Source organism: Cajanus cajan, chromosome 2 (genome assembly GCF_000230855.2).
Source record: "Cajanus cajan strain Asha chromosome 2, NIPB_CcT2T_4, whole genome shotgun sequence".
NCBI lineage: Eukaryota > Viridiplantae > Streptophyta > Magnoliopsida > Fabales > Fabaceae > Cajanus > Cajanus cajan.
The window spans coordinates 72,191,383-72,207,690 of NC_138518.1; the positions used below are offsets into that span (position 1 = coordinate 72,191,383).

Genomic DNA, 16,308 nt, shown 5'->3' on the forward strand with positions numbered 1-16,308 from the left:
ACCCTTAACACGCCCACAAGTTTCATTTATCTGGGCCTTATACCGCTCTCTTGTCTGACCCGGGAAGTTAATACCAAAATTGAGTGAAAGATAATTTGAAGTAAATTTGTATTAAAACAAAAAAAAAAAATGTACTTAGTTTTACTTATGAAAAATTTCTTATAATCTTAATTAAATTAAATTTAAGAGAATTTATTTATTTTATATTTAAACAAATAAATTTACTAAGCAAAAAAAAAAAACAAATAAATTTACTTCAAATTAGTTTTTTCTTTATTAAAATAATATTTGGTCAGTAAAAGTCATGTTATACAAGCATAGATTAATTTTTAATTATCAATTTTAAGCTATTGTATGAGTCATATCCTTTTTTAAATTTAAGCATGTGAGATTCATGTAAATGTGTGCTTACAACAACGTTTAACTTATTCTACCTATTTTTTTGTAAGGAAAATTATTGTGAATAAATTGAAAAAAAATGTATGTACAAATGTAAAAATTATTTTACTTTTGTTCATTTTTTAAAGATGAATTTGAATTTTAAATTGAATGTGTTTATTGTGTGTAAGAGCTTTCCTCTGAATCCAACCTTTATTACTTACAATATTTTGCATGTTTTTATTGTAATAAAAAACATGTCAATAAAAATTGGAGTTAATTGACTGCTTGATTGATTTTTTTTAAAATAAATTTAAATATACTTTTTAAAATAAATATGTTTTTCATTCTTATAAAATTTAGAACTATTATTTTTAGTTTATATTGTTATATAATTATTTTTCACTACTTATTTGTCTACAATGTGAGACATTTTTAAATTTGTTTATAGATCTTTAAAATAAATGCTATTTATCTACTTTAAAATCATTGTTAGGAATCAAAAATAGTGATTTTATATTATAGATATAGATAAAAATTAAAGAAAAAGATTTTACAGAAAGCAAAATCATAATTTTACTTATATATTTTACAAAGATAAAAAATATTTTACCAGGACCAAAAATAATATTTAATTATAAATTTTAGAATGATGGAAAATAAAAATATTTACATAGGTTAAAATCAAAACTCATTTATTTTGTAGAGACTAAAAATATATTTAAGTTTATTTTTATAATAATTATTTACGTATATTATTATCATGTTAAATTAATTAATTTATATATTCCTATAACTCTAGAGTTTTGAAATAATTCCTTCGTAATTTAACGAGTTTAACGGTACTATAGATGATAATTAATATGATAAGTGACAACTCACGAGGTAATACGTAAAAGTGTTGAAGATTGAACTTGTGGTAATACATAAAAATGTTGAAGATTGAACACCTACTCTATATTTATGCTGAATTATTATTTTAATTCTTTATTTATTTTTATGATTCAATTTAGTCTTATTTAAAAAAAAAAGATTAATTTGATATTTATTTTTTAAAAATATTTAATGTTGTCACCTTGTTCAAATTAACGCTAATTGCGTTAATAAAATTATATGAAAGGTTAACATTGAATTTTTTTAAAAAATTAGAGAAATAAATTAAATATTTTTTAAAAAAAAGTGAGATCAAAGTAAATAAAAATTTATTTCATATTTTTTTATCTAATAAATTTGAAGTTTTTTTACTTATCTTAACAAGATCATAAATGACAATAAATTAAGTATTTGAAAATAAAAATAATAAAAAAATGAAAGAGTTATCTAATACAAAATAAACTATTAAATAAATAATAATAAATTAAATTTATCAAGACGAAAAAATTGATAAATTTTTGCTCAGTTTAATCTCTTTATTTTTTTGAATATTCAATTTGTTTTCATTTTTTAAAATAATTTAATTTGACCCTCTTATTTCAAAATATAGTCGGTGGTTGTCCTTTTGTCAAATTCTATTAACTTTATTAATGTCAATTTAGATGAAAAAATAATAATGAATATTTTTACAATCTCTCAAGAGTTTGAGAGACACCCATTTAACAAATTAATTTTAATTAAAGAGGATCATGCGCAAAACTTTTATTACGAATGCAATGAAAATGATTCTCGTTATCTTTTTGTTGGATCCAGCAGTTACAGGATGTAAGTGACACCATCTTTAATATCAATTATTGATAGAACACTTTTCGTTTAGATTAAAAATTAATTATTTATTTTATGATGCATTTTTTTTAATAAATTTAAGTCCATTTACAAGTATCACAGTTTAATTTGATTACGACCTTACCTAAGTTTTGCTAAGGTAGGATATGTGGCTCGCGATCTCTTTTGACACATGATATATTGAAAATCATTCTCCAACTACATTAACTTCTAGAGCAGCTAGCTATGCGTAACTTGTAAAAAAAATATCAGAAATGGAAATTTCATATAATGAAAGCAAAATACATTGCTCGTTATTCTCAGTTTTACTCTTTATATATCCGATATACAAGAAAAATTAATAGAATAAAACATGAAATCAGCACCTAAAATTATGAAGAAAAAAAAAAGAAAAGAATTTTAGTAGGAAAGCAGAAGGTGAAATATTAATGCTTTAGGGTTTCCCTTGGTGTAATTTATTATGTTAAATTTGTATTGGTATTGAGTATGATAAGGAGTGGTAGAATGCAATAGAATCTTTAATAATGATAATTGATAGGGCAACGATATTTTGGTTGCAGCCTTAACCGGAAAAAGCCAAACAGAGGAAGGCATTGCACCTAAAGTGCTCTCTCGCTTTACTGTAGGAAAGGTCACATAGTACAGTGACTGGACACTGAGTGGAGAAAAGGAAGCAAAGCAAAATGGTTCCCAAAAGATACTGAATCAACCATTAGCATTACCATTATTATTTTCCGACACATCAAGTGAATTTCATCTTTTGCCTCTCTATTTCCCTATTTCACACTCTCACCATTCTTATACAGCTCAGGCCCATGCAACTATTGCTAAGTCAATCTATATGATTCTTCTCTAAATTAGCCAATGGAATTAATTGTATGCTAGTAGATCATATTTTTTGTTTGTTTCTTTTCCCTTTTGGTTGAAACATATATATCTATATGAATTCCAAAATAAATTGAAAATAATAATCAAATTTACTTTAATCCTGATCAATAAAACATTAATTTGATAACAAAGTACTTGGTTTTGAGTTCATTATCTTATATATGCAATAAATCACATAACCATAGCTAGGCACATATAAGTTGATTTAGTAGAGGAGAGATAGTGTGAGAGTACAAAAGTACAAAAAGAAGGGCGTGTCTGCATACAAAATAATGAAATTCCCGAAGGGTTTGTGTTTCTGCATTCCAAAGTGAATTATTGGACAGAGCCCATACTGTTAGGGGTCCCCCTTGCCTCATTTCCTTGGATACACGCGCCTTCTATCTCCCCACTTTCACTTCTCCAGATCTCATCAATAATACTCCTCCCATCCTATAAACTAATTTTGAGCTTTCATAGACCCAGTACTAGTTATGTATATAATTATTAAAAAAAAAAAAAGTGGATTAATTATAATATGCATATCCATATATGTTGTTGGCTTTAGGGTTTGAGCATCCTTGATGTATATATATTCGGAAAAGTTAGGGATAAATGAGTTAGTATTGTAAGGAGCGGTAGACGATAAAAGGGTTAAAGTAATATGTGAATTGGAGTAGTTTATAAAATAGAATGAGTGTGGGTGTAGAAAACATTATCTTAACGAATTTCATGGGGACGTCTCCGTTTACTTATAAATAGTACGTAGCTAGCGTGTCCTTAGAACGGGGGACAGTGTAAATATCGTATCCAACCATGACCATAGTAGTCATTGCAAATGTGAAATGTTATATATTATAGTATATGCAAAGTTTGCATTGCAGAGAGAGAGAGAGAGAGAGAGAAGATCAATGGAAGGAGGATCTGGCGAGAAGTGGAACAGCGTATACAGAGAGTGCTTGAGAAACCATGCAGCAAGCCTCGGAAGCTACGCCACTGACGGCTGCGGCGAGTTCACGGTGGACGGAGGGGGGCTACAATGCGCGGCGTGCGGGTGCCACCGCAACTTCCACCGGAAGGTGAAGTACCCGGCGGCCCCCGAGAGCCCTCCGGCGATGGAGTATGGCGAAGGGAGCAAGAAGCGGTTCAGGTCAAAGTTCTCGGCGGAGCAGAAGGAGAAGATGCTGGCGTTTGCGGAGAAGCTCGGTTGGAAGCTTCAGAGGAAGGATCTTGATGATGAGATAGAGAGGTTCTGCCGAGGGATTGGAGTTAGCAGGCAAGTCTTCAAAGTTTGGATGCATAACCATAAGAACTCCAACTCTTCTTCTTCTACTGGCAATGTCTCTTCCCTCACTCAGTAACTATTTATTACTTAATATCACTTCCAGTTCCATGTTTCCTCTTTTTCATTTCCATACTAACTCTAACTGCCTACAAACTACTAATCAACTTCTTTCAACATATATATGTCTCTATGCATTTCACTTTTGTTGTATCTATAACCTTAGCCCTAACACCGATTCAATCCAACTTATAACTATCACATACTCGTCTGGACACTAGATCATACCTTAGCTTAAAACAAAGTATATATTGCCTTTAAGTGTCCTTCCTTAGCCATCATGCCAAGGAGTGCACCTCATCTTTGATTCTTATCAATATTACCAAAGTCACTGTAACAATAAAAATTTCATACACGTCCTCACTCTTGTGCAATATTCTTTACTCATTTCAGTGTCAGAATGTTTTCTTTTCCCATTTGACATAAAGTCTTGGCCTCTTGGCCGCCACATCGAAGAACTTGTCATTCTATAAAACATTTAGACCTAACCACATCAAACAACTTGTTATTTCTAAAAGATTCAGATCTCGATCCGACCGGCATGTACCAAAGTTTGATTAGTCCCCATAAATGGCCAACCTTGGACGCATCAAGTTTGCCTCTTTCTCTCTTTCAATACAGGCTTGAAATTACTTAAACATACCCAATAATAAATCTTTTCTCGAAAATGTCTACACCGCACAAGTCTTCTTCTAATGAACACAATAGTGTACTTATTTTTTACATTAGTCAAACAAATTGAAATTACATTGTTAGGATCAGTTGTTAGTTGTGAGGATTCACTTGGTCTTGGACCTAAGTTGGAGTTTGGATTCCACCAAATCAAAACAAAATAACTCAAAACAAAAAGATATTACACAAACAACAACTCATGTCTCACTACTCCTACCTCCTAAACTCTCTCAAACCTAAATCACACGGCATTCCTTAAACTTGATCTTGAATTTTCCTTCGAACCTCGCCCCAATTAATTGGCAATGTGTCGGTTATTAAAGTAAATATTCTAATTCCTTAAGCGGACTCACTAAACACATGTATATGCTTAAGATTTTCAAAGAACATACACATCTTTATTCTTAGAATCTATATCCATGTCTTTAGTTCTTTTTGAATTAACTTTTTTAAAAGTACTAATTAGGAGAGAAAAGTAAAATAATCTTCTTTATATAGTAAAATTAACTTATATAAATTAATTTTTAGAAATTCCTTTATTATAGATTAGTTTGTGTACAAACGAGTTTTAATTTATGAAAAAAATTATTTAATTTTTTCTCTTTTTTTTTTCCTCTCATAAATGTTTATCAAGTCCAATTTTGAACTGGCCTACATTCGTGGCAAATAACCAAGTATAAATCTCGAGTTTCTTCATCAAATTTAATACCCATAGCAAAAAGTTGGTTCATGGTTCCTTATACTCCATTCAAATGATTTGTAAGTGGAGTCCTATGTGATACTTCAAAGCCAACATCTACTTGATCAAATAAAAAACAACTTTGTGTTCCTGATCTTTTGTAACATAAGTACATAGTTCATGATAATACAAGGTCGTTGCACGAGTCTCCCCACTAATACGTGGTTTTAACACGTTAGCAATCATTTGTTAAAATATACCCACAAACATATATGTACAGCAAAGTTCATTCTTCATTTGTTTTATCATTAGGCTTCAAATAAAGCAAATCCTCCATCCTTCCTTTCCACTGGGCATAGTTGGTCCATTCAAGATCACCATTCCAGTTGCATTGGGTACCATGTTCACTACAAGAAATACCACCAAAAAAGTTCAAATATTGATACTAGCTAGTTATTGGTATCAAAGCACACAACGAAATGTAAAAATGATCCAAAAATGTCTTTCTACTTTAAGAATGAAACAAAGTAAAACTCAATACAATTAATAAAACATAACAATGAAATAACTAACTAGACAAAAAAGATGGCGAAACACTAAATAAAATATATCAAAATAAAACTCTCAATAGCAAAAAAATACTAAAATTGCAACTAAAATGGAGTATGTTTACTGCCTCAATTATATGCTCAAAGAGACAAATATTCTCTCCTCCCTTGGTCTGCGTCGCATGTCTTTTTCTTCTTAAAATTTTGTTGCTATTTTTATTCTCACTACCAAAGAACGTATGACTAGCTATGTATAGAATAAATTAACAAGGCAGATGATAAACACACCTCCACTCTCGTATAAACACACCCCCTTTTTTAGAAAAATATATAAAATGTCTAAATTACCCTTAAAAAAAATAAAATTCCTAAACTTACACCTCCCTTTCCTGTACCCTCGTTCCCCGCACCCCCCTTCCCCGCACCCCACACCCCACACCCCCTTCCACTTGTGATTTGTGGCAGTTATTTTGGCGATTTCTGGCGGTTAAAAACCGCCACAAATTGCATCGCCAAAAACCGTTTGGGTGAACATTTTGTAAACACCGGGGTTGAGTACAAGAAAATTCAATCTCTTGTGGCGGTTTGAAACCCTCACAAAATGTATTTTTATTTGACATATTCTGACGGTCGGAAATCGCCACAAAATTGCAGTTCTATTTGACTTGTTTGTCATTTTTTGGTTTTACACCGCTACAAAATTCATTTTAATTCTGTACAATTCAAAGTTTCTGACGATTTTAAAACAGCCACAAAAATACTATTATTTTTACTTGTTTACATTTGATGGCTATTTTAGATTGCCAAAAATATTTTTTATTTTTCAATCGTCAAAAATACACTTTATTTTACAATAATTTTTTATTTTTAAAATATATTTGAAATTATTTTAAAAGCGCATTTTTATTATAAATTGGCAAATAATATTCTATATATTTTAGGTATTTATCAAATTATTATTGAAAATTAACACTAACCATATTAATTATTAAAAATTAATGACTATTATATTGTTATTTAATTCAAGTAACTTATATATAAATAAAAATTTTACTTGTCGAATTCTAGGATCACTTATTTTAGTAAATTTTACCTATAATTATAATAATATTTATGTGTTATGTATTTTCTTGTTCAAATATAATTACATAAAGAAACATTAAATTAACAACTTTTAACATTATTAAAAAAATCAAGACAATATCTAGCCATAGGTCTAGCATGACATATTTTTATTATTTCTAAATTGTTCATCTTCATGAAACTATTATTTTTCCTGTTTCAAATTAAAGACAAATAAAATAAAAATAAAATTATAAATTTTTATAATTTTAACAAATAATTTTAAATTATCTATGTTTTTAAATAAAAACTAAAATTTTAAATACCCTAAAAATATTATCATTTTTTAGTCAATAGATATTTAAAAAAATATTAAAATATCTATATTTATTACAACAATAAATATATATATATATATATATTTTTTTTTTTTAAATATTAAAATATCTATATTTGTTGAAAAAATTAAATTATTAAATAATTCAAAATATTATATTACCAATATTTATTAAATGACATTGAAATAATTAAATTATAAAATATATTAATTTATAAATTTAAAATTTTAATTATAACTAAAATAATTTTTAAAAAATTTAAAAAAACTAAAAAACAAATAATAAAAAAATGACCCGATGAGAAATCGGTTTGGCAACCACCGATTTCTCAAAGGGGGTATTCAATGTTTTAGTAAAAGCTTAATTGAGAAATCGTTTCCACGTTAATCGACTTTTCAATGTATAAAGAAACAGTATATTTACGTAAATAAAATATAATCTGAGATATTTAAGAAAATAGTAAAATAAAACGATATATTAAAAAAAAAGTCGAAATGGTCAGATTAAATTATTTAAGAATAATTTTTTTATTTTTGAATTTTTTTTAAAATAATATAAAAAAAATGGTTGTCACGTGGGGCATAGAACGGGAAAATAGTATTTAAAGATTGTGGCGGTTTTAAACTACTGAAAATATCATTCGTTTGCAGTCTAAAGTAAGCTCATCTCTTAATATAGGACTTTCTAAATAATATTATTTAAAATATCATTTAATTTGGTTCAAAATTCAACTTCCATATATATTCAGAAGTTTTTAAAAATGTCTTGTGTTGGATTCTCATTCGGATTTAAAACTGTGTTCGATTCTCATTCAAATTAATTTAAACTTGTCTTAATAATAATATGGCATTGTTTATCATATGCATCCAAGAAATTCAAAAGTAATACATGTAAAAAAATATAGAACATACAAATGTAACTCTTGAAACATTTATCAATATATAAATTAGAAAGAAAAAATTAAAAATGACAACACAACAAAGAATGACTAAAATAAAAAATAAAGAAAGTGGTGATCATGGAATTCAGCAGATAAATTTCTTAGAAATAACACATATATGGTATGAAGTTGCTGTTGTCTATTTAACAATATTCAAAGCAAAGAAGCAAAGTGTAAAAGTAGTTAGAGCACCAACTATCTAAGTTTGAATCTGCCTCTAGAACTAGCTCCAGATCTTGTGACTTGAGGGATGTTCTGAAGTAATCAACAAACTCTGACAAAGAACCCGCCCCCTGTTACTTGAGGGATGGTATTTTGGAAGGCAAAACTAATTTTATATCCTCCTCTTCACACTTATCCTAATAATCTTGTGCAAATCTGTCGAAAACATGTAACTCGTGGTATAATTCTCGAGGCCATCAAAATTTCATCTGCAATAGAAAAACAAGTAATTAAAATGCCTGCTACGTGTTTCATATTGGGCACTACATCTACAGGTTTAAAACATCATTACAAGATAAAATAAGTTTTTTTTTTATCAATTAAGTTTCTTTTTTATGAATCATATTGGATAGGCTTAATGCACATAGTTTTAGTAACATTCAATTTCTTGGTGTATAATATGTTATTATAAGATGAAAGATAAACAGATTGTGTTTGTATCCTTTGTTGACTCCCTTGGCTTGTGTGGTTCTCCCGGCCCAAAACATGTCGAACAGGGAAATTCCCCTCTGCCCTCAAAAATAGAAGTGGCAGCAAATTCTATTCATAATACATACTAGTCAGGTCCAAACTTATTGCAAACCATAGAAAAGATATAAATGAGCTAAGCTAACATAACTAGTGCTTTAAAAAAGCAGAGAGAAAGACCTGCAGCAAAGATCAAAGATTGGATATACTTCACTGTTGTTTATTTCAGATCCTAATCCATACTGATCATGTTTGATCTGAGAACCATTGAGATGAGTGCTTGTAGGGCTCAATGAGGACGCTCTGCTACTATTTTCAAGGCCAGCAGCTAACTTTACAACACAGGAGATACCCAAAAAAGATATTTTAAAATTTCAACATAATGAGGGACATCAAATGCGATATTTCAAAAATTCATTCTCGGATTCAGGGTATTAAACATTAAAACTATAGCATAAACTAATAGGTAGAAATATATAATAGAATAAACATTGGAAATGTGAAAGTTAGATCAAAAAAATTCAATATTCAAATGCTCCAGAACTCCAATATAGGTAATAATATCTTTCTTTTATTTTTCTTTATACTTTTGGCATATGACGTAAATAATAATGGAAACGAACAGCCTAGAGCATTTGAAGGGGATAATATTTACTTACTGCATTCATTGCTGTTCTATGATCCCGTTCATCTTTATCTTCATTACTTTCGCTAAAAACACCATCTTCTTTCTCTATTAAGTCAAGTCCAAAAACACTATTTCTTTGTTTCTCCAACCAGTTTCAATTTTCCTGTATAACAGAAAGTACACTCAGGATACCGCTCATCACTTGAAGTTACATATAATTCATCTATTGGGCAATAGGAACAGAACAGTACAATGGCAAGAAAAATAAATAGTGGACTCTTATAAATTAGCTCATTGTTGCCAGATTAAAAGAACAACAACAAAGTCCTCCCCCACTGGCCACATTGATTAAGAACATTCTTATTTCTTCTACATTGAATTTATTATCTCGTTGGTTTTGCATCACCCAACATCCAGTTCCATAACAACATTGAAGGTCTTATAATTATGCAGTAAAATCTCCCCTCAAGCTTCGTCTATATCTTTCAACCACAAACAATCCAAAATATATTCTCATTCACAACCAAACACGTCCATTTTTGTTTAATGTTGGGAATTTATTGGCCCACCTGCATAGCTGTCATCAAATCAATTAAATTCTCAGCCCAACATGAACAAATTGGACATAGAACTGCATGTTGTTAACATTCAACACACATAAAAACTTCAAGTTCATCTTTAGATACCTTCTGGAAATATTGCCAAAAAAAGTTGCACTTTTGAATGGGATACGTTTTCCCTTTATCAGTCAGCACCCACATTTTGTGCTTAATGTCTTGTGCGCCCACGCATCTGAAACCAACAAAAACTCAAACACATCAACAAATACACAAAACCCAGCACCCACACATCTCAAATCAACACCCAACACACCAAACCCTAAAAGATCAACCTTCCCAAAACCCTAAAATCAACCATTTAAAACAAAAACTCACCGAATCCAATCCACAATTCAACACAACAGATCAAGAAAATACGAAACATGATAGGTAAAAAAGGAGAAGATCCATGGGATTAGCAACGGTGGCCATGTTAGAATCAACAACAAAATTTGGTTTTAGATATGATGTCAAATCGAGAAACAGAAAACCTAACTTGAAATCTGAATCGAGAGTCGTCGTTTAATGATTCCAAATATGATACCAAGGGATTTGGATTTATAACCCCCGATGATGGCACCAAGTATCTCTTCGTTCACTAATCGCAGATTCGATCTGACGGATTCTGAAGCCTCGCCGAGGGGGAGTCCATCGAGTTTGCCATTCAGGGCTCCAGGCGCGGTGGTCATGGTGGCGGTCTGAGTTACGGCGGTGGAAGAGGAGGCGGAGGCTACGACGGAGGTGGCTATGGTGGAAGAGGCGATGGCGGTTGAGGGACTGCTTTCAAGGAGGCAGTGGAGGAGGCGGCGGCGGTTGAGGGAGGTATGGCAGAGGCGATAGTGGAAGGTACGGTGGAGGAGGTGGCGGCAGTGTTGTTGGAAACTGCTACAGCTATGGAGAATAGGGGCATTTTGCAACAAGTGCTCGTTGAAATGGCTAATAGTTCGTAATGGCTAATAATAGTGTACATTAAACGTATCAGGAAGAAAATAGATAGATGACTGTAGGGGGTTGCGGAGAACGGGGGTGCGGGAAAATATGATAATAGTATTTTTGTGGCGGTTTTAAAATCGTCAGAAACTTTGAATTGGACAGAATTAAAATGAATTTTGTGGCGGTGTAAAACCGCCAAAACATGACAAATAAGTCAAATAGAACTGCAATTTTGTGGCGGTTTCCGACCGTCAGAACATGTCAAATAAAAATGCATTTTGTGGCGGTTTTAAACCAAAACCGCCACAAAGAGATTGAATTTTCTTGAAAAAAGCCGGCGTTTACAAAATATCCGTCGCAAACGATTTGTTGCAATAGTAGATCCGGCGGTTAATGCAATTTGTGGCGGTTAAAAATCGCCACAAACTGCCAAAATAACCGCCACGAATCACACATTTTTTTTTGTAGTGGAAGGGGGTGTGGGGTGTGGGGGTGCGGGGGTGCGGGGAAGGGAGGTGTAAGTTTAGGAATTTTATTTTTTTTTAAGGGTAATTTAGACATTTTATATATTTTTTTTAAAAAAGGGGGTGTGTTGATACGAGAGTGGAGGTGTGTTTAACATCTGCCAATTAACAATGGGCTTTGGCCCAATCTAATAAAGTTACCATATTAGTTTTTCTTTTTGGCACATGATAAATACACCTCCACTCTCGTACAAACACACCCCCTTTTTAAAAAAAGATATATAAAATGTCTAAATTACCCTTAAAAAAATGAAATTCCTAAATTTACATCCCTTTCCCCGCACCCCCCTTCCCCTCACCCCACACCCACTACAAAAAAAATGTGTGATTTGTGGCGGTTAATTTGGTTTTTTCTGGCGGTTAAAAACTGCCACAAATTACATTACCGGCGTCACTCATAACCGCCGGATCTACGGTCGACAAAAACTATTTTTGGCGGATATTTCGTAAACGCTGGTTTGGTGCGCCAGAAAATTCAACCTCTTTGTGGAGGTTTCAAACCGCCATAAAATGCATTTTTGTTTGACTTGTTTGTCATTTTCTGGCGGTTTAAAACCGCCACAAAATTTATCTAAATTTTTCTTGATTCAACATATCTGGCAGTTTTAAACCGCCACAAAATTGCAATTTTCTTTTCTTGAGAATAAGGGGTCAGTTAAGATCCCAAAAATACTGAATAGTTTACAACTAATAGTGGTCCCTGACTGCATAGGATTGTCCAACAGAGCAACTGCAAAGGTGCCTAGAGGATAATTTAGCATTTCAACCTTGAAGCATTTTATATGTAAATAGCAACACAAGATTTAAACAACCTGGTTGTTGTAACATACAATAGCAGAATCCAAATGATCCAAAAGATATCGGAAGATATAAAACAAAAAAGTTTGCAAAAGTACAACCAAGGAAAGTTTGCAGGTTTTATTAACTACAGAACATAATAAAGTTCAACAAAAGGAAAATTTCCTGAGGAATGATCTCTTGGTTTACTGGGAGGAAAAGTATAAGTGTTACCTAATTTAAACAAATTTTAACTAAATCAATTGGGTTATAAAGAATTTTGCCAATAAACAAATAGTGCAAGCAATTATACATGCTGCAAACTTGAAATCTCTATTTAGCACTTGATAGCATAGGATAAACATTTCTTCTAAAATATGAGACACGTAAAACATAAAATCCAATAAAAAAAATCTGAGAAATGGATGCAAGGTATCAGTAAAACAATATTTAAATGACTCAAAGAAATTGGGAAACAATAGTGCTTTTGAAATTAATTGATAAAGAATGAAGGATGATCAGTGAAAAAGATTATTTTCAGAGATCCAGTTAAAACACTTAATGGTAAACAATACCTACATAGAAGCTGGCTTGAGTTGAGCTTTCAGGTCTAATACTGCAGACTGGAAATATCTAGAAAATCACATAAAAAAGATAAATTAAAACTAAAAATAATACTAAATCATTTTAAACTATAATTATATAAAGTATTAAAACTTGTTAAATGCAAGTGGCTATGAATCTTCTGATCAAGATAAGACTCATAATCATTATGGCAAGGTTAAAATGGTCCAAACAGAATGAATCAACCCATGTTGTTCTTTGACTCAACCCCTGTAGGAAGGATTTTAACTCGAGTATATTTCAATCCCAATGGGAAAAAAATTAAAGAGTTTCCTTTTGTTTGTTCCAATCATACTTTAACCATGTTTAAAATTTTGATCAATTTTTTCTATCTTGCAGGCTTCATCAGATTTAAGTATTTTGGACTTTGATATACCTTTTTCCATCACTTCAAAATTTGACAGTCATCACTGCAGTTTTTTTTGGCTTATTCTAGCTCCTCAAGGATATGTATCTCCAGGTATAATTATATGACATGTTAATTACCTCGGTATGGTTTTGTGCATGCTATTAACAAGATAATATTTGATTAGCTACTCTTAATCAAATTCCATCTCAATAAATGCAAAATTCAGCCTCTAAACCACCAAATAAAAAGAGGAAGCCACAATATCATAAAGGTTTTACTAAATTAAGATATTCATTAGAGAAATCAGAGGCTGTCAAACATTATAAGAGTACACTACACTATGTTGCCAAAAAAAAACAATGGTACAAAAAATCAGTGGAAGGACCAATGGATTAAAGTATAAGTAAATGGAATCTAAATCCCTATATACCTCCATTTGAACACGCATAGTTTCCAACAAGCCAACTAATCCAGGAGCATTTTGAGACTGGGATAAAATCCTTCCACTTTTACTACGCCCAAGCTTCCTAATCAAGCTAGATTTTTTTTCTTTCTTTTTTTCTTTTGATGGGACAATCAGACCCCTGATAAACAAGAAACAAATCAAAGTTTTAACATAAAGAACAGAATACGCGTAAACAAGGAAAAGACATCCCCTGAAGCAAACATATATTGACAGCATACCCTGTGGCTCCGACACAAGCCAAGAGGATCTCATATGCAGTTTCACGAAGATCATCATCTGAGATGTCTAGAAAAAATGTTTTAAAATCGCCAAAAAAAGACCCCTACTATTTACATTATTTTTTGTAGTGACCCTCTTTCCCCGCACCCCCGCATTTAAACATACATCACTTCACTTCAAAACAAATTCTGCTAACACACAGTCTCAACGAAATCTAAAAGAGAGGAATGAGCAAAACAGCACAAACCAACCTATCAATCCCTTCTCCCATTACTGTTGCTGTTGATTCAGAGGGTTTGGCGGAGGGGGCATGCCAGGTCGAGGAGGACCATACTCTGGAACACCACCTCCAGGTGGTGGTGGCATGCCGGGGCGAGGCGGTGGCGGAGCGGGCATCCCGGGATGAGGCGGTGCCGGAGGACCCCTTACCATCTGACCAGGAGGAGGAGGCCCCATGGGACGCTGTCCAAACTGTGACGGAACAGGGTAAGGCTACGGTGGAGCACCGCCGGGCCTAGGAGCAAATTTCCCGGGCGGCATCGGTGGCGGAGGTCCCCTCGCCATGGGAGGCGGGCCCTGCCCGGGGTACCCCGGCATCTGGCCAAGCGGGCGCATCACCAGCGGCGGAGCGCCGGGGTAAGACACCGGCGGCGCGTTGAGCTGCGGCAGGCACGAGATCTGAGACTGCATCATTTCGGGAAGGGGGTGCGGGAAACTGAGCGTGGGAAAGGGATGTATAAATTTAGAAATTTCATTTTTTAAGGGTAATTTAGACATTATATATATATTTATTTGAAAAGGAGGTGTGTTTATACGTAAGTGGAGGTGTGTTTATCATCAGCCTTTCTTTTTTAAATTTGTAGTGAATGTGGGCCCACAACGGGTGGCCCATCTAAAATTATTCTCATCACACAGCCATTACTAGAAAAGTGTCATTTTCTTACGAATTTTCCTGCAAAAAAATATTTCTAAAATTTTTTTGCGAATTTTCTTACAAAAAAATATTTGCAAAATTTTTTTACGAATTTTCCTGAAAAAAAATATATGCAGAAATTTTTTGCGAATTTATTTGCGAAAAATAATTTACATATATTTCTTACAAATTTTTTTACAATTTTAATAATTATAGAAATTTTTTTCCATGGTAAAAATTTGCAAAAAATATTGTAAGAATTTTATTTTGTTTCTTGCAGATTTTCTTGCAAAAATAAATTTGCAAGTAATGTTTACTAAATTGGTAGAAAAATTTTGCAGGTAACTTTTTATGCGGATTTTCTTACAAATTTTAATCTGCAGGAAAAATAAAAAAAATATTTAAATTTGTAAGTTTAATATTTTAAAAAAACTTCAAGTCCCACGTCAATCGAAAATAAATCAATTAAAAAATATATAAGTTAGGGCAACACTTACCTTACAAGTTGATTTGTATGGTTGAGTAAGCTTATAATCTACAATCTTAGAATTTAAAAGATTATGTATCACATGTTGGAGGCATGGAAACAAATGTTTTGGATGAATTCATTGTGAGTATTTGAATGTTGAAAAATTATTGATAGAATTTATAGTAATTTCTTTAATTTTTTTTCATAAAAGTATTCTTGCAAAATTTCTTGCGAAAAAATTCGCAGGAAACTTTCCTGCGAAATTTTTTTTGCAGGAAACTTTCCTGCAAAGTTTTTTTTGCAGGAAACTTTCCTGTGAATTTTTTTCGCAAGAAATTCCGCAGGAAAATTTCTTGCGAATTTTAAAATTCGCAAAAATATATTATCCACGAAAGTATTACCTGCAGATAAAATTTTACAAAAAAAATTTGCAGGAATAATGTTTCCTGCAAATTTTTATGAAAAATTCGCAGGAAAAGTCGCATGTAATAAAAAAAATTCTATTAGTGAGCGTGGTCTAACATAAGAAAAACACTTTTAAATAAACAGAGAAATTATTTACTAGTTTTAGA

At 31.9% G+C, this 16,308-nt stretch overlaps 2 protein-coding genes and 1 long non-coding RNA gene across 3 annotated transcripts; 1 reads left to right on the forward strand and 2 right to left on the reverse strand.

Annotated features, from left to right (window-relative positions):
• Positions 1-3,591: 3,591 nt before the first annotated feature.
• LOC109799743 (zinc-finger homeodomain protein 2) lies at positions 3,592-4,368 on the forward strand. The gene has a single exon (XM_020360364.3). It carries the CDS (start codon positions 3,810-3,812, stop codon positions 4,323-4,325), a length of 516 nt encoding a protein of 171 aa, XP_020215953.2. The 5' UTR covers positions 3,592-3,809; the 3' UTR covers positions 4,326-4,368.
• A 4,254-nt stretch (positions 4,369-8,622) lies between these two features.
• Positions 8,623-11,832, reverse strand: LOC145954531 (uncharacterized). Its single transcript, XR_014431770.1, has 5 exons — positions 10,959-11,832; positions 10,550-10,655; positions 9,895-10,026; positions 9,416-9,567; positions 8,623-8,976 (listed from the first exon to the last, which is right to left on the reverse strand). It is a non-coding gene; the product is annotated as an uncharacterized LOC145954531 (long non-coding RNA).
• Positions 11,833-11,970: 138 nt separating this feature from the next.
• On the reverse strand, positions 11,971-15,412 carry LOC145955334 (protein unc-13 homolog). Its single transcript, XM_083069997.1, has 3 exons — positions 14,606-15,412; positions 14,100-14,253; positions 11,971-13,329 (listed from the first exon to the last, which is right to left on the reverse strand). Exons 1-3 carry the CDS (start codon positions 14,623-14,625, stop codon positions 13,255-13,257), a joined length of 249 nt encoding a protein of 82 aa, XP_082926123.1. The 5' UTR covers positions 14,626-15,412; the 3' UTR covers positions 11,971-13,254.
• Between the last annotated feature and the right edge of the window lie 896 nt (positions 15,413-16,308).